This window comes from Neophocaena asiaeorientalis, unplaced genomic scaffold (genome assembly GCF_003031525.2).
Source record: "Neophocaena asiaeorientalis asiaeorientalis breed wild unplaced genomic scaffold, Neophocaena_asiaeorientalis_V1.1 scaffold118, whole genome shotgun sequence".
NCBI classification, from domain to species: domain Eukaryota; kingdom Metazoa; phylum Chordata; class Mammalia; order Artiodactyla; family Phocoenidae; genus Neophocaena; species Neophocaena asiaeorientalis.
The window spans coordinates 10,783,980-10,810,915 of NW_020175528.1; the positions used below are offsets into that span (position 1 = coordinate 10,783,980).

General features: G+C 39.5%; 2 protein-coding genes across 4 annotated transcripts in view; one reads left to right on the forward strand and one right to left on the reverse strand.

Moving 5' to 3' along the window:
* The window catches only part of MED12L (mediator complex subunit 12L), a 313,136-nt gene that overhangs the window by 233,317 nt on the left and 52,883 nt on the right, over window positions 1-26,936 (forward strand). The window contains exons 16-25 of the mRNA XM_024769070.1: window positions 5,077-5,224; window positions 9,436-9,554; window positions 10,230-10,373; window positions 11,243-11,406; window positions 15,400-15,531; window positions 19,899-20,126; window positions 20,855-20,996; window positions 22,622-22,742; window positions 23,128-23,229; window positions 23,969-24,082. Of these exons, the coding sequence (XP_024624838.1) occupies window positions 5,077-5,224; window positions 9,436-9,554; window positions 10,230-10,373; window positions 11,243-11,406; window positions 15,400-15,531; window positions 19,899-20,126; window positions 20,855-20,996; window positions 22,622-22,742; window positions 23,128-23,229; window positions 23,969-24,082 (1,414 nt within the window). The remainder of the gene's footprint in view (window positions 1-5,076; window positions 5,225-9,435; window positions 9,555-10,229; window positions 10,374-11,242; window positions 11,407-15,399; window positions 15,532-19,898; window positions 20,127-20,854; window positions 20,997-22,621; window positions 22,743-23,127; window positions 23,230-23,968; window positions 24,083-26,936) is intronic.
* Window positions 1-26,936, reverse strand: part of P2RY12 (purinergic receptor P2Y12) — a 45,455-nt gene that overhangs the window by 6,490 nt on the left and 12,029 nt on the right. For 2 of the 3 annotated variants that reach the window (XM_024769076.1, XM_024769077.1), the window contains exon 1: window positions 4,825-5,079. The exons of the other annotated variant lie outside the window; for it this stretch is intronic. The gene's annotated coding sequence lies outside the window, so the exon portion shown is untranslated. Of the gene's footprint in view, window positions 1-4,824; window positions 5,080-26,936 lie in introns of those variants that run through there. 3 annotated transcript variants of the gene reach the window in all.

A 26,936-nucleotide genomic window follows, 5' to 3' on the forward strand; every position in this document is an offset into this window, starting at 1 on the left:
TTGTTGGATAAAGGCCTCATTTTGGCCACACTGGGGACTATAAGCTATTACTGAACAAAGCTTTCCTTCACAAATCTAAGTAAAGGAGTCTCCGATTCTCTTGAATTAGAAAGAGTTACTCCAGGTCAGGTGTAGTTATACCGAGAAGCTGCTGATCTCCTTGTTCCTTTCACACAGCCTCTCCACAGTGTACACACCCACCTCCCCCCCACCAGCCCAAGGCTTATTACTGCTGTAACATTGATGTGAATTTATTTTATTCTAAACAGAATAATGTGGTACATTGAAAGCTTCAGCTGAAAGAAATAATGATTGGAGGTGAACGGAGAGTACATGGCTCTGATAATCTCACCACCATTATCGCATCCTTGTGAACACACACACACGTTTTGGCAACACTTCTAATCACTCATTTTAAAGAAATGCAGATGACTAATATCAGGCTTCAGTTAACTCCAAGTTTTCCCTTTTCAGGACGTTTGGCTCAGGAGACATCTTTGAATTTCTGTGGTACAACAATCCTTCCAGAGTTTTTGGATGTGCATCCTCCTAGGTTTTTAAAAGATCAATTAAGTGTGAGTGTGAGATATTATCTGAAGAAAGAAAGTGATTGATCTGGAGGATGAGATTTTCAGAACTCAGGGTGGGTGACCTGTTTAGCCCAAGGACAGCAGGGGGCTAGCGTGAAAGGGGTTAGCTAGACTTCCACGGACTCTCCTATGGATTCTTTCTCCACCCCACAAATGTGTCCTTCAGGGTATCAACAAGAGAATAATTATTTGGTACTGATCTTTACAACTATGCAACTTGAGGGTGTTTTAATACCTAGTTTAAAGAGGAGAACTCATTGATACCTTTGGATACATTTGGTCCATTTTCTGAGATTGACCTTATTCTCATGTATAAGTTGCTATTTAAAGACTTGTGCGTTTTTTACATGCACAAAAAATTGATGTAAACCAATCTTGTAGGCTATTGAAAAAGAGTTGCTTTGAAAACGTGTTTGCTTTTCCTCTTTGAAGACTAGTAACGGCTCTCACGGTTTCCCTGAAAAATGTTAACTGTCAGAAACACAGTCTTCATGCCCCATATGGAGGTTGACCGGTGGTTCCCCCTGCCCAGCTAACTGCAGGCTTCTCTTGCTTTTTAATTCCATCCTCTTACTCTCACCTCATGGCTTTGCTTTGCTTCTGGCCCAATTCCCTGAACATAACAGAGCCAATGAACTAATACAAGCGTCTTCAAGTTCCTCACTTCTTCACCTCCAGATTTCCCTGTATTTTCACCAATTTTCTTTTTTGTCTGTGGTTAAGTAGAAAGATGTCCTGGTCTTTTGAAGTTAATCCAGACAAGAGGTCACTGTTACCCATCTCCTTTGTCAGTTATCTGCCCTCCAGTCCGGATTTCCTTTATGGAGACTCATTTGAAGCATAGCTTTGAAACCAGTTTGTCATTGGTTATCCTAATACAATGATCACTTTTCTCTCAAGCCATTGTTCTTTATACCCAACTACTAGTAAGTGTGGTTTACTTCCCACACCTTCACCATTTCACCATCTGCTCTTACTTCAACCTCCTGTTTCCTGCCTTCTGCCCCTACCACTCTAGAGAAACTTCTCTTTTGAGGTTCACACATGTGGTTTTCCGTTTTTGTTTGTTTGGGTTTTTTTGTTTTTTGTTTTTGCGGTACTCGGGCCTCTCACTGTTGCGGCCTCTCCCGTTGCGGAGCACAGGCTCCAGATGTGCAGGCTCAGCGGCCACGGCTCACGGGCCCAGCCGCTCCGCGGCATGTGGGATCTTCCCGGACCGGGACACGAACCCGTGTCCCCTGCATCGGCAGGCAGACTCTCAACGACTGCGCCACCGGGGAAGCCCCATTGTGATTTCTTAACTGTATTCAACACTTTTGATGACCCCTGTTGCTAACTGTCCCTTCCCTTGCTTTTGTGACCTTAACTTGTCCGATTATTTATTAACTATGGAGAGTGTGTGTCCATCATTTGATGGTTTATTTATCCCCTTCACTATTGCAGCTGTTTTCCCTCCCTACCCCTGCCCAAAGAGAACATGGGGGTTTTGAATGCCTTCCAGTTATATAGTGCTCTTATCTGTAAGCTGTCACTTCTGCATTAGACCTGCCGTCAAACCACCTACTAGACATTTGTAATACATTTCCACCTACCCCTTGAATTCCTCTCACCTAACGGTGAATTCACGAGCTCCCTGCCCTTATAACCTTACTCCTTCCCCGTCCCCACCCGGACTCCAACAAATTTTATCTAGTGAGTCCGTCTTGAAATGAGATGCACATTCACTCAGATGCCTGATCCTTTCCTAACTTCCTCAGATACCTCTTGATTTTGCTTCTTATTTTTTATTCCCACCACGAAGACCTAGTTTACACCCTACAGACTTTTTTGGTCTAAACTTCTCTCTGCCTTTCATTTTTCCTCTTCAGTTTTTTTAAACACTTAGTTATCAGGTTAAGTTTCCTACTAAACTAGTTTTTTTTTTTTTTTCTTCATCCGTGCCCTATTCTTTTAGTCACATGTTTCTTCATTAATCCACTTGTTTATTCATTATTTCATGCATTCAACAAATCTTAAGTGCCTAGTCAGTGCCATTAAGGAAAATATAAATGTGAATGGTCTAGTGAGGAAGACAGACATTAAACAGATACCTAGAAAATAGGTGAATTACACAGCGATAAATGCTCCAAAGTCGCTTCTCCGCACACCTCCCTCTGCAGTGAGGGCTTTCGCTAAAGTGAGTTGACAGAGGGAGAGACCTGACGCTGTCATCATGCATAGCATTTCCACACGTGCGCTTGAGGCTGTTGAGAGTATTTCAGGTGGCGGGAGGAGACCAGCAAAGGAAGGAAGTGCCCGGCACCTTTGGGAAATGTTGAGCAATGCGGCACAGCGTGGCTGTGGGGTGCCTGCAGGGAAGGCGTGGAGGTGCAGTAATATCAATGGACAGCAGGGGGTGCTGTGTCTGATATGCCACTAAGCATTTTACAGACAGATCCCCACTCTCACCAAAACCTTATAAGGTATGTAGTGTTAACCATTTTTCAGAGGAAGAATCTGAGGCTCAAAAAGGCTCATTATCTTGGGCCATGGCGTTGGCAAGTGACACACCCTGGATGCAGTCACAGCTCTCTCTTACCCTGAGCTCGGGCTGTTACTGGGCCAATATGGAGCCATAGTACCCCGTGTTCATAGAACACATGGGTCTTTCCAGGATACCTTCCGTCACCATCCCTGTTTGGGGTTCGAACTCTGCAGGTGCTATCTCTATGATACTGAATCTGTACTCCTTAAATCAGGGAACATTCATCCTTGCATTTTCTCAGTTCTTAGTACCTTGTCTTGCTGTAGGTAGGTACTCTATAAACAGCTGTTGCTAACATCTTTCCATCACCCCTCACACAACAGGTTTACATTAGAACCATTTGACAGGTGCCTTAACTGAAAACAATCACCAGGGCACATGACTGACTTCTGAGTTTGGCGCAATTTCCTCATCACCCTTCTGTCCCCTTTATAGGGCTTGCTTATATGTACACACCCCACCAGGAAGTATATCAGTAATGCTGCGTAACGACAACAAAAATTGGAGATTGACAAAGTAGCTCAGGTCACTGAGATATAGCAATCACTACCTATGTCAGCTTTATCCTGTGGTTAGGTCTGCCTTTTGAAACTTCGGAGGAGATTTTGAAACTCAAGGTATTAAATAACAGCTTCTAGAAAAGACTCACTCGGTTTGAACAACCTGAAATATTAGTTATTGGGGGACTTGGTAGCAAGATAGATGGGCAGAGTATGCAAATGTATGTTTCTGATAGAACGTTATAAAAAAAAAAGGAACCAGTGCAAGAAGTGGTGCTTTGAATGCAGGCAGGTGAGAGAAAGGACAGCACGACAAAAAGAGACTGAGAGAACAGTGACAGAAACTGAGAAGAAACAGGCTCTTACTTCAAGGCTAAAGAAGCAAAATGCTACTTTGTGCGGAGTACACACGTGGAGTACTCCAAATTGAACATCGCCGTTCTCCAGGTCACAAGGACTTTGCTCTTTTCTGCAGCCATTACTAATTTACGTGCACACAGTGCGGTTTGTTTTCCCTGGGACAAAACTTTCCACACGTGAGCTCCTTAGGGATAGGTACTGTTGGGGAGAGTAAGTACCTCGCATGGGCAAACATGCACAAATGGTAAGAAAAGGCGGTGAACTGAAGCATAGAGCTAGGAATTTCACTAAGAAAATGGAAGAGTATAGGATCCGAGAGAGAAATTTAGATAGGAAAATTCAAAACCAGGCATAAGAGAGGACACATCCTGGACTCTTTAACTCTGGCTAAAGAATGTGTTTAGCGGTGTGTTTGTTTTTGTGATGCTGTGACTAAGTAATTTCCTCTCCCTTGTGAGAAAAATAGTGCTTGAATTCACTGTGTCTGTGGGGCAGGTGTGGGAAGGTGGTCCAGAAGAGGAAGGTAGTGTCAGAACGTGTTTGCATTTCCAGCTATTTTCCTCACACCTAATGAGACCCATGCTGTCTGTCGTTTTCCATTTGGAAAGAAATACACATGTGTCTTACACAGTCATATTGGAAGTAAATGAAACTTTTTTTTAAAATAAAAGTACTTGAGGATCCTCTTTTTTCTAAATATAAAATGTTTAATGATGTTTAATGCATGCAGAAAACTGAGCTTGCTAAGAAATAACATTTTCCATAAGGAAATAATTTAACTAGATAGTATGTAATAGGATGTGAAATTAATACCATGTTAAATTTTAAACAATCAAGAGTCAAAACTTACTCTGTAAGGTACGCCCACATCAACTGCTTCTATTAAGACTTCAGGTCAGTTGACACTTTTTTTTTTTTTTACTTTAGCAAGTTCCAAACTGGAAAAACAAGGGTGTTGCCAGTGGAGGTTGACGTGAATTGAAAGGTGGGCGGGATGCCACCACCGCACGAGCCAGCATGGAGCTGCTGTGGTCAGCGCATATCATGTCCGTGAACCCCATCCTTTAAACAGGGGTTTCAGAATGCATTTTCTGTTTTTCAGGATGAATCTTCAAGTCATGAGTATAACCAGCGCACAATCCTTCTTTATGGAGTGGGCAAAGAGCGTGAAGAAGCGAGGCATCAGTTGAAGAAAATTACCAAAGATATTTTGAAAATCCTAAATAAGAAGAGCACCACAGAGACCGGGGGTAAAGAGCCCTAATGCGTTTGCCCCCATTGTGCTGTCGTTTGTCTTCCCCTCAGCACGGTCTTTATCACAGTCGTACACGGCACTGTCAGCAGAGGGTTTCCTCCCCCGAATGACTGTCATGTTGAAATATGAATAAGCACATTGAAAGTTTAAGGCCTTGGTCCCATTTATAGTAACGCTTGCATGAAAATAGCACCTTCTATAGATGGATAGAGGTGATTTCATTTGCTCCTCTTCTTTTCGTATTTCCCAAATTCTCCACAGCAGTCATACAGAAAGTATTGAAGAATGAGTTGGAAAACCCTTAGGCCGGAAGAGGTCCATTCCCCCAGTTGCATCCCTTTTCAAGCTCCTGGTTGGCTCTGGGTACTCATATTTACATGATGATTAAAAATCTTGGCATAGCAGTGGCCGATCTTTCCTTACATTATTCAGAAGAATAATTGCAGTAGGTAGGGGAGGCTACCCACGTCTCCAGACGATTGCAAGTAGAAAGAAAACTGGGTCTTTGCTCCATAATGCCTTTACTTGGGATGCTCTGTCACCAAGCTTTTTACATAGCTCTTACAGTGAAGTCATGCCTTTGTATTATGTCACCATATAACATAATTGGAACTTTGTAATTATCCACCTCACATTTGCCTAATTACTCTTCAAAGTTTGTTTCTTTTATTAGACAGTCATACGATTTAAAGTATGCTATCATTATGTATACTCCGCTACCACCACTGGTATTTATCTCTCTGTTACTTAAATAATATAATGGGGAAAAAAAGTTTGGATTTTCCCTGTGCGAACAGCACGCTTCCTACACAGGGCATAAGCCACCTCTAGGAGCCCTGCTTTCTTGTCCAGTACAAAATAAATACTGTTTTACGAACCTCTCCACAGGGGATCCAGTCTTTAGGACTCTACCTGGATGAGTTACTAGAGCTTGCCCACACTAGATCTTTCCCACAGAAAAGGACAGATATAACTATTGCAAATATCTCTCTTTCCTCTCCATCAGTAAGGGTGCAGGTGCAGAAACAAGGTACGAGGGCAGGGCGAAGTGTTTTTAGTCTGAATGTGTGTTTTGGGTGTCTGATGTCTTAGAACACAGTGGGAAGGCTACCTTCGTGTCATTTGCATCACATTCCCTAACTCACTTCTGTGGCCTCTTAAAGAGTTAGTGCTACACAGGCGCCATGAGGTTGTGGAAGGGAAATGAAACACTGTTGTCATTATTGAGATTGGGGAGGGGTGAAGAACTGCTCTAAAAAAACTGTTGATCTGTTGTTTTGCTGTTTTCTCTGTTAGAGAAAAGAGGAAATGGGCTGAATCCCAAAGCCCTGCAGCTAGCTAGCAAAGTATATTTGAAGCTACTTTTTGTGTATTTGGGAATGGGATGGACACTGTGTCCTTTAGAAGGTTCAGTAATATGGGCTTTTACCTAAATTACTTTTAGAGAGTCTTTTCAGGTCCTGTGGAATATTTGGTTTGGGGACGCTGAGAGGGGTGGGATGGGGAAGGAAGCAACATGGTATCCTTTTCTGCTGAGTCTACTTCCTTCCTTTATAAAGTTTTTTAAAAATGCTAGACTATTGTCTGTCCTATCTTTGTACCAGTCTCTTAAATAGGCAGTTCTGGCTTGTGAACTCACCAGGAGAAAATCATTGTTGCTCCACGCTAATTTTTGAGATATCCGGTACAGTACTGGATACACCCCTGAGGAGAGGGTCATCTTCAGTGGGGATTTTTGTCTTTCCTACGTTTTAGATAAAACTCCTCAACCAGAAATATGTTTGTTAATTTGGGATGTAGTGAGCTGCCTTCTGATAAAGAGGCTGGTGAGGCAGGACAACAGAAGTTGTCTTAGCATGTATTTGATTTCTGGCTACACATAAAAACATGATTTTGAGGAACTCATTAGGAGTGCTCTCAGATCAACCGGACCTTGCCTGGGGGCTGGGGGAGATTTATAATCTAAAGCTGAAATAACATTTCCAGTTGAACACGTTCAAATCTCATTTTACATTTACATTGACTAGTCACCTTTGGGTGTAAATTTTCAAAACATTAATGAAGTTTTACCATACCAATACAAGTCAGAACTTCCAGGATTAGAGATTTAAAGAAAAAAAAGGAAAATCAAAATTAAGCAACAAGAGAGCAATAATATATATTATGAAAGCAAATTAACATAAAACAGATGAAAATCTATGAATTATGACTATACTGTTATCTATGTCAATGTCATTAAAATATTCCTTTGAGAACCACCACTAATTTCTTAAATTTTCCTCTCAAAGTGAATGTAAATTGCCAAGAGTCAATTGCATCTTTTTTTATAAGAGGTCTTGAGAAGTTAGCTATGTGTAAGTAAACAGAGCCTATTAATATAGACAAACCAAAAAATTTGTGAGTTCTCGTGCTGGGTCCACGTCCTCCAGTCTGTTACTTTTCTTGGTAACAGACTTGGTTTTGGTCCCAGGAAGGACTGAATAAATATATTAACTTCACTTCCAAAGCTCGTGGTACCCAAAACTATTGGTGTAAGTTTTCAGCCTTGGACTAATGATGTGAGTAAATGAAAAATTCAAAACTTGGATATTTTACACATGCTCATGACATGCAAACAGCTGTATTGAAGGCAAAATGCCACTTGTACCTTTGAGAATAGATGTTGAAAGACAAGTAGGTTTCGTGAACTCCTTTCTTATTATTTGCGTTACATTTGGTGATATTTGACAAAAGTGACACACAATCTTGTACCTTATGTTACTCAGCACCTTTTAATTCTAAGTTTGTTTGTTTTAGGAAACAACAGCCTGGGTCTTTTGCTTGTCTTTTGCCTATCTATAAACCACGATTGCTTATTGTTGAAAGAGAAGTCTCCTTTCTTGTTATTTTCTAAATCCATTACATTTGCCATTAGCAAAGCCTTTTGAGTTTAGTGAAATCCTTCTTGAATCTTTAATAGAAAAATCAGTAAAGTGAGCTCTGTCTCCCCAATTAAACTTTCCCAAATAAGATGATGTGAGTAAGAGGGCTTTTTCCTCAGTAGCCTTTGACTGCTTAGAACCATAGTGTTGGAAATGATCTTTCGTGGAGATCGTATAATCCAACATTTCCTTTTTGTTTTTAGATTTGTGTTTGTAAGTACATATATTAAAAAAATATTTTAAAATGGGACCTAATTATTTCCGGATCTTATCCTTAGAGCTGTTAAGGGCAAGAGTCCCTCTGGAATAAGCAATGTTTATAGTATTTCTTATTGATATTTTCTTCAAACTTCTTTATACTGAATTGATAAAGGTAGCACTTTGCCATTAAGGTGGAGAGATTTCATTCTTTTCTACCCCTAAAAAAGTTAGGAATTGTGTAAATTTCCTTTTTTACGTACTAAACTGTTTGGGAATCTCCTAAGAAAATGCCAGTGAAGTTTTTCCTATTATATCAATGTGAGCCTCGGTGATTTTTTTCCCCCCCATTCATTGTTGATATCGTATTTTAAAAGTCAGTGGGTAAGAAACGTTTATAGAGGGACTTCTCATTAATAGCCAAAAGTTTAGGTATAGTACATAAATGAGAATTGTTTTTTGGTTTTTTTTGTAATCGTATGTATGTATGTATGGCTGCGTTGGGTCTTCGTTGCTGTGCGTGGGCTTTCTCTAGTTGCGCCGAGTGGGGCTACTCTTTGAGCTCAGTAGTTGTGGCGCACGGGCTTAGTTGCTCTGTGGCATGTGGGATCTTCCTGGACCAGGGATCGAACCTGCGTCCCCTGCATTGGCAGGCGGATTCTTAACCACTGTGCCACCAGGGAAGTCCCGAGAACTGTTAATTTTTAGAAAAAAAAAAAATTACCTCAACAGTATGAATCAATCTCAGAAGCATAATTTTGAGTGAAAGATGCCAGATGTAAAAAGTACGTATCATATGATTCCATTTGTATAAAGTTCCAAAGTGAGCAATACTAATCCAAGCCATTAGAGGTCAGGATCTTGGTTCTCTGAGGAGGGAGAAGTGACTGGAGGGAACCTGAGGGGGCTTCTGGAGTTCTGGTACGTGATTTTGTGATTTGAGTTTCATTACATAAATTTACTTTGTAGAAATTCAGTAAGTTTGTACAATTTTCCATTCGTATGTTATACTTCAATAAAAAGTATCCATTAAAGTCAAGAGCTTCCATTAAATGGAAAATAATGTACCTACTCTGTGTTTATTTAGTTGGAGATGAAGGACAGAAAGCCAGGAAGAGCAAACAGGAGGCATTTCCAACACTGGAGACTGTGTTCACAAAACTTCAACTCCTTTCATATTTTGACCAACATCAAGTGACATCTCAGGTAGCCATTAAAGCTGTTTTATTACGCATTTGGGATATTTCCTTAAAAATCTTTTTCATGCAATGTATGTTTTTGGCTTTACTTGTTTTATAAATCCATTTTTTAAACATATTTGGAAGCGTCTTAAACTATCAAGCAGTTCAGTTTTAAGTGTCAGGTTGCCTTCCTCAGAGGAATTAATTTTTATCATGGAGATATTTTTACCGTATGATAATAATCAACACTATATAAAATAATCTATAATGCAGTACTTATATTATTACATTTTAGTGCTACATTGCTATCGATAAGGGAGAAATCTGTTGATGACTGAAGAAAAATTACTATGCCATTGAGAAGAAACCAAATCTATTTTGTTTTACAAATCCATTGATAGTCAAATAGATGTCATCTGGAAATTAATTAGCATTTATTGTTGTTCTGCCTTTAGGAGAGTTGGGTGTAGATCTGAATGACAACTCAGCTTATTTCTTCAAATTTTAGTTGTTTTAAGGATATTATTGCATTTGTACGTGGTTTTGTTTTCTGTAGAAGTATGTTTCGACTTCTAAGTAGAATCACGTATAAATTCACGTTTCTTACCTAAAAAATTGAAGTAATTTAATAAATAAAAGTTATTTGGACTGTTGGTCTTACGATTACTTTCACTTTTTTTTTTTTTTTTTCTTCCCACAGATCTCTAACAATGTGCTGGAACAAATCACAAGCTTTGCATCAGGAACATCGTACCATCTCCCACTGGCTCACCATATTCAGCTCATCTTTGATCTCATGGAGCCAGCGCTGAATATCAATGGCCTCATTGACTTTGCAATACAGGTGTCAAAGGGATCCTGCTTCTCTCTTTTTGCAGAAGGCAAACCTACTAGGCATTGTACAGTTTAAAATGAGCCACCCAGTGCATTTTTGAATAGTTGGAACATTCTGAGTCAACAGTACTCAACTAGCATTTTCAACTAGCATTTTCATTGCATCTGTGTTCATAATTTTCAACTAAATAGTTATAATTTGTGCTAAAATATAGTAATAGTCACTTTAAAATGTGAGAGCTTTGAGGGTATTTCTTGTTTGTCTTTTGTTTTTTGCTTAGGGAAAGGTGAAAGTTTGTTTGCTATTTATAGTAGAGTATATTTTAGGGAAGGGCAAAAAATATGCAACATTATTAATTTGTTCCACTATGTTTCTTATACACATACTTGAGTTCATTTGTTATTTCACTAGTGAGCAGACATAAAACTTGGTTTCTTTTACTTATTCTATTGGAGGTGTTAGCTTTGTTAATAATAAGAAAGTGATGATAAATAACTTCCATTTATTGAAAAGGAGGGGAAAGTGGAAAAAAACGTCAGAGGTGGGGATGTTCTTCTCTGAAATTATCCAGTCCAGAACTTTGGACCACCATAAAATTTTGATAACTGTTTCAGTATTGGGTACCTCTCGATTGCATGCACCGTGATGCCCAGACAGAAGGAAAGCTCTATCATTTGATAAAGTATTAAAAATAAAAACCAGTTAATTCATTGGGGTGCTGAGACTGTGGTTGTATATGTGCATGTTCCTGGGGCAGGACAAGGAAGGAGATCAAGTAGTTTTAGAATGACTCAATATATCCGTGGTTTGTAAAAATAAACGTCTTTCCTATTTGTTTTGGCAGCTACATTTTTCTTCGATCTTTTCTCCCGTTGTAGCTCCTGAATGAACTGAGTGTTGTGGAAGCCGAACTGCTCCTGAAATCCTCCAGCCTGGCAGGAAGTTACACAACGGGACTGTGTGTCTGCATCGTGGCCGTTCTCAGGAGATACCACAGTTGTCTGATCCTGAATCCCGATCAGACGGCCCAGGTGTTTGAAGGGTTGGTATACCCTAGAATGTGTAATTTGTGATGAAATATGATAGTGGTTTTAAGACAAAAATAGTACTGTTTGTTTCATAGAAAGGTATAACACAGTTAAGGAATGCTTGTGCCAGGAAATGTTTATCGGAAAGGAGATAAAAGCATGAAAAGTCCACCTGCCTGCCTGGTGGCTACTTCGCTCCCCCTAGTTGCTGTCATTTCTGCTACCCAGCATCCTGGCTTATTATGGATGGTGAATAAGTGACTGCTTCTTCGCTCTTGTCATTTCAGTTTCTGTTTGGAGAATCCAAATAAGCTTTGCACATACATCATCTTATAGATTTACCTTTTCAATTTTATTTCTTTTATAAATTAAAGGAAATTTTTGACAAGGGTTAATCTAGAATAAATGACTTTTGATTCTTAGTCTTTTTTCGGTTTGTGTGAATTGTAGGCTAAGGTTTTCTCTACTACTGTTAGGGAAGTTGGGCGAAGTAATTACATCACCCCCATTAAATGAGGCCGAGGCTGCTGGCATCAGAGAACTATAATGAGCTGTCAGAAAACCTGTTCTGAGCTCCTTTTTGTCCACTGCAGACTCCTTTCTCCAGAGCTTTATTATATACTTGAAAGAAAGGCAACCCTCCTGGGCTCAAAAGAAACACGGGGTTCACAGTGCCTTTTTTTGGTAATCTAGCACATGTAATCAACATGTACTCTATTCTAGAGTGTCATCCATTTAACAGCAGCTTTTTAGGAGAAGAGGAAGAGCTGCCACGTTAATTCTACACACATAGATTTATTTTTTTTAATTTGAATATTTTTTTATAATATTCTTTATGGTCTCAAAGATGTTTCTGTAATAAACATGTAAATCAATAACCATAACCAAATTAAATCCAATTATTGTTACATTCAGTTTGTAAAAGAGGCTGTCTCTTAATTATATGTGCTTTTCTTTAACTGCAGTTCCTAAGATGAAACATTTTTACTTTGTAATCTTGGGGGAGAAATACATTCTTCTTTTTTTTATTAAAAAACAATTTTTTTAACATCTTTATTGGAGTATAATTGCTTTACAGTGTTGAGTTAGTTTCTGCTGTATAACAAAGTGAATCAGCTGTATGTATACATGTATCCACATATCCCCTCCCTCTTGCATCTCCCTCTCACCCTCCCTATCCCACCCCTCTAGGTGGTCCCAAAGCACCGAGCTGATCTCCCTTTACTATGCAGCTGCTTCCCACTAGCTATCTGTTTTACATTTGGTAGTGTATATATGTCCATCCACTCTCTCACTTTGTCCCAGCTTACCCTTCCCCCTCCCTGTGTCCTCTAGTCCGTTCTCTACGTCTGCATCTTTATTCCTGTCCTGCCCCTAGGTTCATCAGAACCTTTTTTTTTTTTTTTAGATTCCACATATATGTGTTAGCATACGGTATTTGTTTTTCTCTTTCTGACTTACTTCACTCTGTATAACAGACTCTTGGTCCATCCACCTCACTACAAATAACTCAGTTTCGTTTCTTTTTATGGCTGAGTAATATTCCATTGTATATATGTGCCACATCTTCTTTATCCATTCATCTGTCGATGGACACTTAGGTTGCTTCCATGTCCTGGCTCTTGTAAATAGAGCTTCAATGAACATTGTGGTACATGTCTCTTTTTGAATTATGGTTTTCTCAGGGTATGTGCCCAGTAGTGGGATTGCTGGGCCGTAGAGAAATACATTCTTGACTTCAGCTTTTAGCCTTAAGTAGCTTTTATGCCCTTAAACTTTTGCTAACGTTGAGCTTGATTTAAGTTTATTATTTCTGTGCCTCTTCTCTATTTACACTCTTCCTCACCTAACAAAGATTATCTTATCACTTGAAGGCACCTCATTTAATACTTTCCTAATCTTTCCTTCTACCTTGTCTCTCCTGTTCTTGGTTCTTTCTTCAATTTTTTTCTCTGAAATCAGAAGGTAGCAAACTTTTTTCTGTATAGAGCCAGATAGTAAATATTTTAGCTTTTGTGGACCATAAGCTTTCTCTTCATATGAGAGCACAGCCACAGATAATATACACTTAGATTATTACTAAGTGACATCTGAAACATCCCTGATATTTTTAAATGTAAGGAAATGACCATCTTAGAATCCAGGAAATATAGGACTATTTTATAGCCCTCCACTACCCTGTAGGGTTGAATGATTAGTACCGTTTTATAAGTCAAGAAACGGAAACTCAGGCCTGTTAAGTGGAGTGGTGGGTGAAGCGATGTACCCAACATCAGATAGCTAATAAATCTCCCAGATTGCTAAAAGTCTTTCTAACTAGGAGCTCATTCATGCTGTTTGATTTATACCATACTTTTTGAAACCGTGTATGGAACCATCTCTAGTTGGTCACAAAATGAATATAATAGGTTTTCACAAGTATTTTTGTTCGTTTGTTTGTTATTTTGGAATTTATTTCATTATCATTTATTTTGACATTTAAAATTTGTGTTCTATTAAATGTTCATAAAATCATATTTGATATTCAGTTTATTATATTTGTTCTTTATCATGTAGAGTAAGGATAACTATTTTCCCCAAAAGTATTATTTGGGCTTCTTTTTCTTTTTTTTTTTTTGCACTTATATGAATAAACATATTGGATCTCAATGTAAAATGTTTTTCTTACCTCGAGTAAGTGAAAAAATTATTGAGGAAACAAACACTCAATATTTACTGTGATACGGTAAATGCCTAGCAAACTTTCAATAAATGTTTGTTTACTTTAATCACAAAATAGTTCTTTGCTTTTCAGAGTATACCTGGAATTTTTTGGTTTATATAGGTAACAACTGATTGAATCATCTACTTTTCTCCTTAACTGTGGGACAGTTTTGCTATAATTGACAGCCTTTATCTGTTGCCTACCTCTGCTGATGTCGGTTCACAGGGCTTGGGATGCTACATGGCTATTTCTTTGCATAGTTTCCTAGGTCCCACCTCTGATGTTTGTGACTCCAGTGTCCTTCTCAGTCTTGACGTGCTAGGCTCCCTTCCGTCCCCTAAACAGTGGAGAGGGCTCCACACTGGGGTTCTGGAGACCTAAGTTCTCCTTTTGGATCTGCTGTGAAGTAGCTCTTTGCCTTGTGGGCAAGATACATCACCTTTCTGAGGCTCAGAGCCCTCTTTGTGAAATGAGGAAGGTGAATCAGATGATTTCTAAAGCCCTTTTCAGCTTTAATAATCTGAGTCGTCTGTGACACTGTTGTAGTAGTACCGAGCCCCGTAACAGAATGCAAGATGACAGTGGAATCAGACTCATAGATAGGTGGATGAACCACTAGTGTTTACTTCTGTGTGGTATGAACTTCTGTTCTGTATGAATTGTGGCCCAAAAGGCCATCTTTCTGATCTGGGGAATTGGAGTAGTAGTGGTATTTCTGAACCACAAGTCTTATGGAGAATGTCACTAAAAAGAAGGGGTCTTAAATTCTTATTAAGATAAACTAAAATAAATGTGTTTCTAGTTTGGAAAAACAAGGAGATTGTGCCCTCAAACCATGAGTTCTTCAAGTTCATGCCAGAACCAGCTCGTGGTCTTGAAAATAGATTTCCCAGACTTACTGATATGAAGAAATTGTCCTCTTACATAGTGGACATGGGGCCCTTTGCAAATTTGCAGAATTTGTCAGTCTTCTTACTGACGAGGGAGTCTCTCCTACAACTTTTGTGTCCTAGTCACAGCAGCTTTATTGGTGGATTCCTCCCTGCATATCTTCTGCACGGAGGAATTTCTTTCATTTGTTAATGAATGTTAATGGCATTTGTGAAGTTTTAAAAAACTTACTTAGTGTTTCAGTATCGTAATAGAAAACTGGTTTTATGCAGTTATTTACTTGGTATAATGACGATCTGGTATCTTTTTTCTTACTTAAGTAATCCATGGACACATTCTCACTCTAAAAGATCCAAGTGCTACCACGTATATTAGCCAAGTGTCTCATTTCTTCATATATTTTTCTCCTCAGATTGTGTGGTGTGGTAAAGCATGTGGTGAACCCCTCAGAATGTTCTTCCCCAGAAAGATGCATCTTAGCCTACCTCTACGATCTCTATGTGTCATGTAGCCACCTCAGAAGTAAATTCGGAGACCTCTTCAGGTGGGTAGAAGAAAGTCAAAAGAATAGGAATAGGATTGTGCCTATATTTGTTTGTGTACCAAATTGTCATCCGTTTGAATAATGAAAGTTAATCCTAATTATATCTGCCAGAATTCCTATTGAATTATATCTTTCGTTGTAGCTCTAACCTCCTATTCCAAATCACTATGCGTGTTTAGCTCTGATTGCAGTTTTGATACAAGAGAAAACGTTCTGTATTTTGCAGTTGCTGTCACCTCTCTTGGAACATTGTCTCCCCACTGTTTGCATACCTACTTTCTCCCTGCGTTTGCTTCTCTGACTCCTTGAACTTCCTACTTCGCAGAGCATCTCTGACTCCCTGTCATTCTCTGCACCTTAGCACTTGTACCCGCGACAGGTAGACAGGTGCTGGAGACTCTGTACTTCCGTAATGGTGTTTGAGGAAATTTAGATGATTAAGTGTAAGTTGGGGGAGGGAAGGGGGCAGTAACAGCTGGCAGAATAAATTTGGAATCTGGAAGCAGGCAAGGAAGGAATAGTCAATTACAGTTTCCTTTGCTCCCTTGTATCTTGCATCCAGCTTGTTCCTAAATCCTGTGAACTCTGCCTTCCAGGTACATGTAGAATCTGACCACTCTTCTTTGCTTGGCAGCTACCACCGTGCTCCTCTCTTGGTTGGACCATCGTAGTGTCCTTCTAACTCGTTTCTCTGCTTGCACTCTTGACTCTCTTAAGTGTATTCTCAACATGTCTTCAGAAGTTATCCTTTTGAAACAAGAATAACTTGAAGTTTTCCAGTGGCTTCTCATATCTACTCAGAATAGAATTCAAAGTCCTTACCTAGCCTTTAGGATCTACTGGATCCAGTCCTGTCTTCCACCACTTTCTCTCTGTCCATTCTAATCACATGGACGTCCGTATTGGTCTCCCAACACTCTAAGCACACTCCCACCTTGGGGCCTTTGCACTTGCTGTCACCTGTCTCGTGATGCTCCCTCACACAGTTCGTTCAGGGCTCTATCTCCCTGACCACCGCACTGGAAATAGCCCCTCCCCCCGGTATCCGTCATTCGCTGAACTTTAGCACTTTGCCCCTCCCCATTTCATACATTATGTATTTATTTATGGTCTGGCTCCTTTCTAGAATGTAAGCTTCATGAGAGCAGAAACTTTATCTAGTTTCTTCATTGCTCTATCCCAGTACCTTGAAGAGTGTCTGGCTCATAGTAGGCACTGCAAAAACAAAAAAAAAATCTGCTTAAAGAATGATATATACCAAATCAAAAACCATGATATTTTTAATGGTATTATTGATAGGGAAAAATGTGAAAGTGTGTTCTTTATGAAATGAATTAGGTTTCAAAATAATCCCTTATGGAATGTCTGAGTGGGTCTTAGGAACCATCTTTCTCCAGAAATGTTGAAATAAATATTCTTCTATTACTTTACAGAGCGCTTTCACTTTCAGCTTCCAGTTTTCAGAGAGCTTTCTCATACAAGATTCGGTTCTTGTGACAGCCGTGTGAATTTCCCAAGGAAGCCACAGTTGGGTATATTTGACCTCTCATGCTCCTGCAGCGTGGTGAAGCATGTTTAATGAGTTAATTCAGGTAATGCACACTGGCTGTGTGGAGATTCAGGAGACCAGCCATGAACTGAGGGGCTACTTAGCATCAGCACCCTTCACAAGGGGTTACCCGTCTAAAATTTCCTGGATTAAGCTATGGAAGAGAACTGCGTTTCTCTCAGGAAACCTTCAAGTCAGGCATTATTTGTAGCTTGGGATTACGAAAAATGGTCAAACGAAAGCTAGATATGCAGAGACTTCTATTTGTATACTAATAGACCAATTTTAATGATTAGATCAGAAACATCATCTATAAAGTTGTGTAAGAATCATATTTGGAGGAAGTAGAGCATTAATCACGTCTGCTTCTGATTATTCACGTCTGAGCTGCTGCTTTGTGCCAGGCACTATGGCGGGTTATTTCCATCAAGATCTTTAATCCTCCCAACAACCCCGGGAAGTAGAAATGATTTTTCCTATCAACAAATGACTGTTCCTCATTATAAGTTAATAAATGATAAAGCCTGGATTTGAACATAAGTCATTTTGGCCTCAAGGTGGTGTTGCTTTCATTACTGTATCAGTTTTTTCTTATACATGCAAGTTTCAGAAGGAAAATGTCTGAGTTTTTGTTTGTGTGGTTTGGGTTTGGGGTTTTTTAAACTCCATATACGCCTGCAACAGGGAGTGCTAAGAATTTGAGAGTGACCTAGATGGCAGCTAACATTTCACTAAAACCTAGAGCTCAACTGGAAAGAGTGTAATAAGTGAAATATGAAGCCTAGAAATGAAGGGACACGAGACTTCACCATGAACCACAGAGTTCAGAAGAACTGCCAGAGGAGGTAGGAGGGCATCAACTTGAGAGCAGTCTCTATACTAACCGAAAAGTGAGGCTGACTCTTATAAAAATTAGGAAAGAAAAGCAGAATTCTTCTGGTTTCCAAAGACAGACAGGGGTAGATTGTTAGAATTAAATGGAAAGTTGGATAAAAAGAGTTGCTGCTTTGCTATTCGCAGAACTCTGTTTCCTTAAAGACTCCGAGTATTGGGTGGTGGAGGAAACCAGGGACGTGGTATTAGGGAGGGAACCGGCAGAGAGCAAAATTTGTTTTTGTTTCATTTTTAGTGGGAAAATGAAACAAATTAAGAACTATTGCTAAGTGAGAATATATGCAGCCTGGCAGGGTTAAGACAGGGAAAAGGGAGATTCTTAAAAACACTGGGGACTGTATAATTCTGTCATTTTGAATAGGTCATGACTTCAGATTGCAAGCTTGTATCCTTCAGCAACCCCTGACAAGTTTTTATATAAGTTGTAGGCGAAGAAAAAGGGTGTAGAAGATTGTACTTGCTGCCACTTAGTGGGTGGCTCTAGTCCTCTCCCTTGGCCCAGTGCTTCCATGCATATTTGGTACTTAGTTTTACCTGGGACTGCTTTTTTTTTTTTTTTTTGCGGTACATGGACCTCTCACTGCTGTGGCCTCTCCCGTTGTGGAGCACAGGCTCCGGACGCGCAGGCTCAGCAGCCATGGCTCACGGGCCCAGCCGCTCCGCGGCATGTGGGATCTTCCCGGACCGGGGCACGAACCCGTGTCCGCTGCATCGGCAGGCGGACTCTCAACCACTGCGCCACCAGGGAAGCCCTGGGACTGCTTTTTAAGCATACAGATTCAGTACACCTGCAGTGAGGCCCAGGAGTCTTTTATTTTTAACAGATGCCCCAGAGGTGATTCTGAAGGAGGAAGTCTAAAGTCACTTTTTGGTAAACACTGAACTGAACAATCTCAGTTTTCTTAAAGCAGTTGTCAATGTTAACAGCTTAGGGTGAAGAATCTATATGTCTTTTCATTTTTGAGGAAATCATTCCTGGCTACTGTTTATGTAGGCGCATGAGACTAAGACATGTGTCGCCTTGATCACAAATAAATTTGCTGCCAAAACTTAATCTAAAAGGAAAAGAGTGTCTGCTGCTTAAAAGAGCTGTTGAATAGAGAAGGTGAATTGTGGCTTATGGATTTGTTATCCACAGCAATTGGGCTAGAATAGCGAAGTGTACATGGAATCTGAGCTTTGAAATCAGGTCATCCTTCAGCCTCATCTGCAGAGCAGGGTTAGAGGGGATGCTTTCTAAGTCCCTTTATAAATTTATAATATTCTGCATTTTCTTCAGATGTAACTCTGAATGTGGTAGACCAGGCTCTTAAAAAACTCTAGATACTGCTGACAAGTACAGTGTGATAAAGTTTTAGGAACAATATAATAGTTTCTGTACTCTCATAGAATGTATGTATTCCCCATATCCCCCTACTAGAATTTAAGCTCCTTGAAGGCAGGAAGTGAGCCTCTCCAGAGTAGCCACGGCACACGAACCCCCCGGATACTTTGTACCGAGAGGAATCGCTTTACAGGATGAATGATTAGGACTAAAACACCAAGTTGTTCCTGATGTGTAATCCAGTCCATTTTTTTTATTCTTAAGTAATAGCACTTTCCAACCACTGTTCAGACACAGTTGTTGGAAGCCATAGTAGATTCTTTTATTTTTTAAAGCATGTAAAATGTAGAAAAGACTTAGACAATAATCAAGATTAGTACCCAGATGTCTTATTCTTGTTTTGTTCTTCCACCCATTCAGTAACTATTGAACTAGCACATTCCAAGCACTGTGTCCGGTGCCGATTATTAGGAAGAACCCATAATGCGAACCTTCTCTAGGAATACATTACAGCTGCCATTTAATCTGTCCTTAAATGAAATACCTTTCTAGTTATTTTAGTTTTGTTTTGTCTTTTAACTCTTCTTCTTGTAACCTCAGTAGTGCCTGTTCAAAAGTAAAGCAAACCATATATAATAATGTGATTCCTGCAAATTCTAACTTGCGATGGGATCCAGACTTCATGATGGATTTTATTGAGAATCCCTCAGCCCGTAGCATCAACTACTCAATGCTGGGCAAGATCCTTAGTGACAATGCGGCCAATCGCTACAGCTTCGTCTGCAACACACTCATGAATGTATGTATGGGCCATCAGGATGCTGGAAGGTGAGCTGGGATTCACGTTTAACCACACAGTTGTTGCATGGCTGCTCCTTTAAAATTAAGGGCTTTAATAATTGCCTAAGCAGACATTGGCTTTTGTTTGTTTGTTTTTAAATCTTATTGTATTCCTGCATTTGCTTCTCTATTCCATGATTTTCTTAACCTGGCTTATTGATCTGGTGTGAGCTGCTCTAGATATAATCTGTACGTTATCTGGTATGTTTTCAAAAGCATAACAAAAATACAAATGAAAAAGACAGATTTTGAAAACACTGGATTTAGACTGCCCTTTTAATTTTTCTGGTGCCCTTACAAATGTGAATTTACAGGTCAGATTTGTTCACAGAACTAAAAATATGTTAGCTGGCATCTATACTGGTTACTGTCTGTTGCTCAACAGCATTAAATATTGGCTTGCTCAAAAAGTTCGTTCGGTTTTAAGTAAAGATAAAAGGTACATTTTTCATTTGCTCCCAGAACTTTATTGAACAATGTATTCATTAACTGAGTGAAGTTTTTGGCCAAGCCAATAGAAACCATTTGAAGACATTTCCTTTCCCTTCTGCTCCAGGTTCTACTAGGTTATTTGACAAGTGGATTTTTATTATATCCTTGAATCTAAGAAATGAACGCCATGTTTGATGATATTGAGACTGTGTGTTCATTAAGTTTATCGTATGTGAGTATTTCTCTTCTGTTACTTTCTTCTCTATTCTTTTTCTTCTTTCTAGGATTAATGACATAGCCAATTTCTCCTCTGAGCTGACGGCCTGCTGCACCGTTCTCAGTTCAGAATGGCTGGGAGTCCTGAAGGCTCTTTGTTGTTCTTCAAACCACGTCTGGGGGTTTAATGATGTACTTTGCACTGTAGATGTAAGTTTTCTTTTTCATTTAAAAACTCAACTGTGCAATTAAATACTTAGCTAGTAATTTTTTTTAGCTGACTCAGCTATTAACTGAAATGTTGTCAATTATTTTGTGTTTCTCTCCCTGAAAGCAATAAAGCAGAATGTGGTTGCCAAGAATAAATAAAGGGGAGAAATCAAAATAAAATAGAGTGGAGATGCCAAGAGTTTCCTTGTTGTTAGCTGAGATTTCTTCCGTATGGTCTCCTCAGAGTGGTTTGTTCATAGTTTTTACCCAGTGCCTTGGGTTCCTCGTGGCATAGGACATAATTTAACTAAAGCAGTTTACATTCTGAGGACCACCAGTTTGTTTTCTCAGAATGAAAAAAAAAAAAACATCTGAGAGTATAGGTTCTGTTGTGTGGGATCAGGACATCCAGGCTCAGATTCAGAGGGGCGTCCGGTCTTTCTTAGTGATAGTGTCTGGAAGCTTATGAAGCGATATCCTTTATGGATCACAGATATCCTCAGAGAGCATGTTGCATCCATGGTGTGTGAATTTCTTAAAAATCCATCTGGGTTCTTTATTTCTGCCTATCACTTCCATCATCTCTTGGAGTAATTTGTATTGCATATTAGTATATCTCATGTATAGAAGAACTTTATACATTTTAAAAACTGGCTCCCCGTTGAAGGTTGATTTCCTAGTTCTGGTATCTGAAGACCAGGTGGGTAATCCTTCTCCATTCTGTGGGCACCTAACACGTAAAACTCATATCTGTGACCTGCTCTTCCAGACAGAAGAAGACCCAAATATTTATCTTTAACGCAGTTCCTTAATCTCTCGGTTGTTTTTTGTTTCACTTTACCTCTGCTTGTTCCCTCATTTGTAAAGTTGGAATTAATAATAGTATGAACCTCACAGTGGGGTGCCCTTAAATGAGGTGATCTTTGTAAATCCCTAACCATAGTCACTGGCATACAGGACAACTTAATGTGGAGGCTGCTGTTACAGCTGTTTTTCTTATTATTTTCTGTCAAAGTCTTGTGAGATCTGTGAAGGGTAGAGGTTTCCACCCTGAATGAATTAATTTTCCTCCCCTTTCTCCTCTTTCATTCTCTGTCTCACTCACCTTCACTCTTCTTTAAATTTAGGAGTCGGGTGAGAATTTTCAAAGTTGTTTTTAAAACTGACTTAATTAACAAAATCGTTATTGGTTATTCCCAAAAGGGACTCTAAAACATTAATAAGGCTTGTTTTTCAACTAGGGGAACCTCCTTGTTTTCTGTTGCTTCCTATTGGTCTTACCCTGCAACGCTAGATTATACTGCATTCTGCTAAAAAGCCTTATTTATGCTGCATCTTTTAGGGATTTCTTGATTTTGCTGTTTTATTGTTTTGTTTCTCAGTTACATGTGCTCAAGCTAAAGCTTAGTATCTTCTTAAAGCATTGGGTGTGTGGGTAGACCTCATTCTTTGTCTTATAAAGTAGAAGGAGGCCTAGAGGGTAATGATTGTAAATCATTTCACTCTGCCGGTTCATTTGCGGATTTGAGATCTTATTCGTATTGCCTACATTCTCTTAGATATTAATCTTAGATGTTACTTAAAAGGGTGTTAGGTATTAAAACGTGTCAATGTTTTTCTTGAAGGTGAGTGACCTTTCATTCCATGATTCATTAGCTACTTTCATTGCTATTCTGATAGCACGACAGTGTTTCTCCCTGGAGGACGTCGTGCAGCACGTCGCTCTTCCCTCTCTCCTAGCCGCAGGTAAGGCTGCATCCAAGAACGGCGTTGGTTATTTCATTGTTGTCTTGGTGCAGTGGTTTCTAACTGTTAAAAGGCGGTGAAAAAGTAGAATTTAAGGGAACATGCATTGGGCAGTGATATGGCATCAAGGTAGAGATGGTAGAATTTATAACAGTTATTCCAAACAAAGTCACATGGGTCCCAGTGGAAGAGGTTGGAAATGGCACTCTCAGTACTTGTTTTTAAGGAAGGATTCAGGTTTCTCAGAAAAGCATAGACAGTGTCTTACTTTTTACCGTAAGGAGCATTTATTTAAATTATTCCAGAAAATTTAGCATAATAGAAATGTGGAAGACGTGTTCTTGAATATGTTAGAAAACTTGCTTTTAAAATCCCTCTCTCCTAGCTTGTGGAGATGCAGACGCGGAGCCTGGGGCGAGAATGACATGCCGACTCCTACTTCATCTCTTCCGAGCTCCCCAGGCCTGCCTATTACCTCAGGCAACCGGTGAGCTGACAGCTGAAATATCTCTGATGACGCTTTCATTTGGAAGGCATATGCTTAAATTGACCAAGTAGGCTGTCCGTTCTGTAGTTTCCTTCCTGATTTTGGTGGGCTTGCTTTGAGGCGATGAAGGCATGGGGTATGGCCATTGAGAGGGCTGTTAGCACCTTTCATGTAGGTGATATCGGGATGTATTGAGAAACTCACATCAAGAGTTAATAAACAATAAAAATGCCTCTTCTCCTCAGCCAAGCCAAGCTGGTGGGCAGCATGACCCTCCAACATACTGTGTGTGTTGCTAATGAAACACACCATAGCGGCTTAGGGCAATGGTGATGCATTTATTCTTTTACTAAGGTGAAAGGAATAAGGTAAGAATTCTAGGGGTATTACTGCATTCTGTTCCTAAAGATCATTTCCGCGCGCGCACGCACGCGCGCGCGTGTGTGTGTGTGTGTGTGTGTGTGTGTGTGTGACAGCAGGAGTGGATAAAAGTCCTCCTAATTTTTTGGATACATCTCTCTAAAGAGCAACACCATTGTCTTAATATTTAAAAGGAAAAGGTTAAGTAAGGAATACTGTCAGTGTTTCTTAGTGAATCCCTGAAGCATCAATTAAAGCTAGCTAATAGCAATTAAGCGCCCACAGTCTGACAATGAAAGGCTCTGCTGACTGTAAATGGTTACAAAAGATGGTTAATGATGGTGATGAGACTATTAAAGGTTTGTTGTTTTCCTCATAGGCAAACCTTTCCCCGGAATAAGATCGTCCTGTGATAGACACCTCTTAGCCGCTGCTCACAACAGCATTGAAGTGGGAGCGGTGTTTGCTGTCTTAAAAGCAATTATGATGCTTGGTAAGACTATCCTGGCACTCAGCTTGGTTAATCACCAGAAACTGAGACAAAATAATTTGTATTCAGGTTTAACTCTAATTAATATTATTAGAAACATATTCTTGTTTGTTTGTTCTCCTGGAAAAATTAGTTGGCATTTTCCAAGTTCATGTTCAGTTGGCCTCGGAGGAGTCTGTCCCTTATCTACAATTTTGGGGGAATTTAAATATAATACTTTTTTTGTGGCATTTTAACTGCAGGATGTCTCATTCTGATGTACTGTAGATCCTTAGACCCACAGGGTTGTTTTGACTTCATTTGTTGGCAGAAGTCACACTTTGTGATGGACACAGTTGATTTGGTAATCTACCTACAGGTTTAAATTTCATATTATATTCTAGGACTAGAACAACCAGAAAATTTGGGTTTTAATCTTAGTTATTCTGCTTCCACTGTGACCCTAGACAAGTTTATGTCCATCTGCCTTATTAGTTTTTTCATGAATGAGGTGATAATTGCAATGATATTGATACTGTTGATAAATCAATATTGGATATCACACTTTTGTTTTCATTTAATTTGTAATGTCCAAGACATCCTTATATCTTTATTGATATATATTCTCCAGGAGTAGTAGTATTGTCTTTTCTGTTCATTTACGGTACAATACCTTAAGACATTTTTATGCTATAAATCATTTAGGATTTGAAAGATTAGGAAGTCTTGAATTCACACTGCCTAATTTCAACTTTGGGCACCCTCTTATGTTCTTGACTAAACAAAAGTTGTCTCTAATGTTCCAAGGGAGCGTCCTTTGACTGAAACTAAATTTACTGAGTGGATAGGAATTGTTTTAGATGAGTCTTAAACATGTTTTAGAATATACCCTGACCCTTTATACTCCTGCTTGAGAAGTGTTATTCGGTGATGATGAGGAAGCATAACAGGGTTTTCATAAAACAAACTACTAAAAGTTCGCCTCAGCGCGCACACACACACACACACACACACACACACACATTCCTTTTGCAATGCCCATGGGTTTTGTAGTAGAAAGGGAAAGGTAGAGCCACACGGAGGGCCACACCCTCTCCTCTGAGCTTGTAATATTGTACAGCCAACATTAAATGCTCATTTCAGTCTTATTGCTCTACTCTGATTACGTTTGAAAGGAAAGCTGGCTGGTCAGTTCTATTTAATAAATATATGTACATACCATAAAGTCAGGGACTCACATTTTTGCTGTGGTATCTCTAATGCCCATGAGAGAAACTAAAGAGTAGGTTTTCCATACACTAATGTTGGAAGTGTGAATGCATAAGTGATAGACATTTTAATGGCAGAAACCAAGACGCGTCCCATCTAGACATTATCCCCTGGATTTGTAGAACTGGTCTAATCCCAAGTACAATTTGCCAACCTCTTTAAATATCCAGATAACCATATTTTAATCTCAGTGCATAATCACCTGTTTATTTTTCTTTGATTGCCTTTCCTTGACCTTTCTAATTGGCCCCAGTCCTTGGTAGATTTTACAGCTTCCTAAGCCATGGAGGGTTCTTCAGGTCTGAGAAGTCAGGATCAGGCTAGTTGAATGTCAGCAGACCCTTGGACCACGCAGTCCCTGAACACTGTGTTTGTTCTATTGTCTCTACCATTACAGAAGGTTCTGGCACAGCCTTCCAGACCTTCTCTGTCATCCTAACATCTAAACTGAATGAGGATCTCCTAGACTAGGACTGGCAGAGGTGTTTGTTTCTTTGTTTTGTTTTTGCAGTTTTATCTACCTCACCATGTCGTTCTCAATGTTCTCTCAGGTCCTATCCACTAGGATCTATTTCGAGTTAGGGAGATAGGGTTGTTTTATAGAATTTGGTTTCTAATTTCTGTAGTGGTTTACCTCAAGGTGCGGAAATAGTTGTTTATACACCTAAGGTTGGAAAAAACATGCTAAATGTTGGTACATGTAGAATTTGGTCTTTGTTTCAGCGCCTGAAGAGCTCTGTTGAATTAAATAAACGTCTGTGAGTGGAGTGAACTTGGTGCTTTTTTGTATGAGTATTTGAATGAGAAATGTATAATACGTAATAAGATATTGATGAGTTGAAATGTATTATTTATTCCTCCCCTCCGCTTATGATTTTATAAGCAAATATTCACTAAGCAATTCTGATTTTCTGAAATTTTTTTAGCAGAGTCAAAACATTTTCTTGGTTGACCTGTGGGTTTTAAAAGGCTTTTTGCACTGACCCGGCCTTGGTTTCACTTACAGTGAAGCCGTGAGGGCCTCATCTAAACTCATTTGTTGGTTCCAGGAATTTTTCCTGTTCAACGCTTATGATCCTGTGGGTAAACAGGCAAGGGTTTGGAGGCTCTGTTGTCATTTGGCAATCTTTATCACCAAATTATATTAATTTCTCACTTTTAAAATATGACAATTACTTGTCTTTCATGGCTAGAGAAGATTTCTTATTTCCAGCTATTCAACCATTCTGCTCAGTTCCCCTCCCCGGCCCCAGAACCTTGTAATGAGGAAAACACTTTCCTGAGCTTCGTTTTATTGAGTGTATTAGAGGTTGATCAGGTGAGGTTTTCTAATTTGGATGTTTACAGAGAGGAAAGTGAAAGACATGGGTTATTCAATGAATGCCCTGTTTTCCAGGGCTTCCTTAGTATGCATTGCCCTTTTCCATTCCCAGGGAAATAAATCTCTCTTGTCGAGAAGTTGCTAGTAAGGTGGGCTAAGGCAAAACTTTTCTCTTGACCTATGGATAGAAAATAAGTCATTGTAAGAGAAGAAATGGAAAAGGGACATCTAGAAGGGTGAGTAACCCATTTTTTCCTTGTCTATAAGTCAAATGAATTTGAATACCAT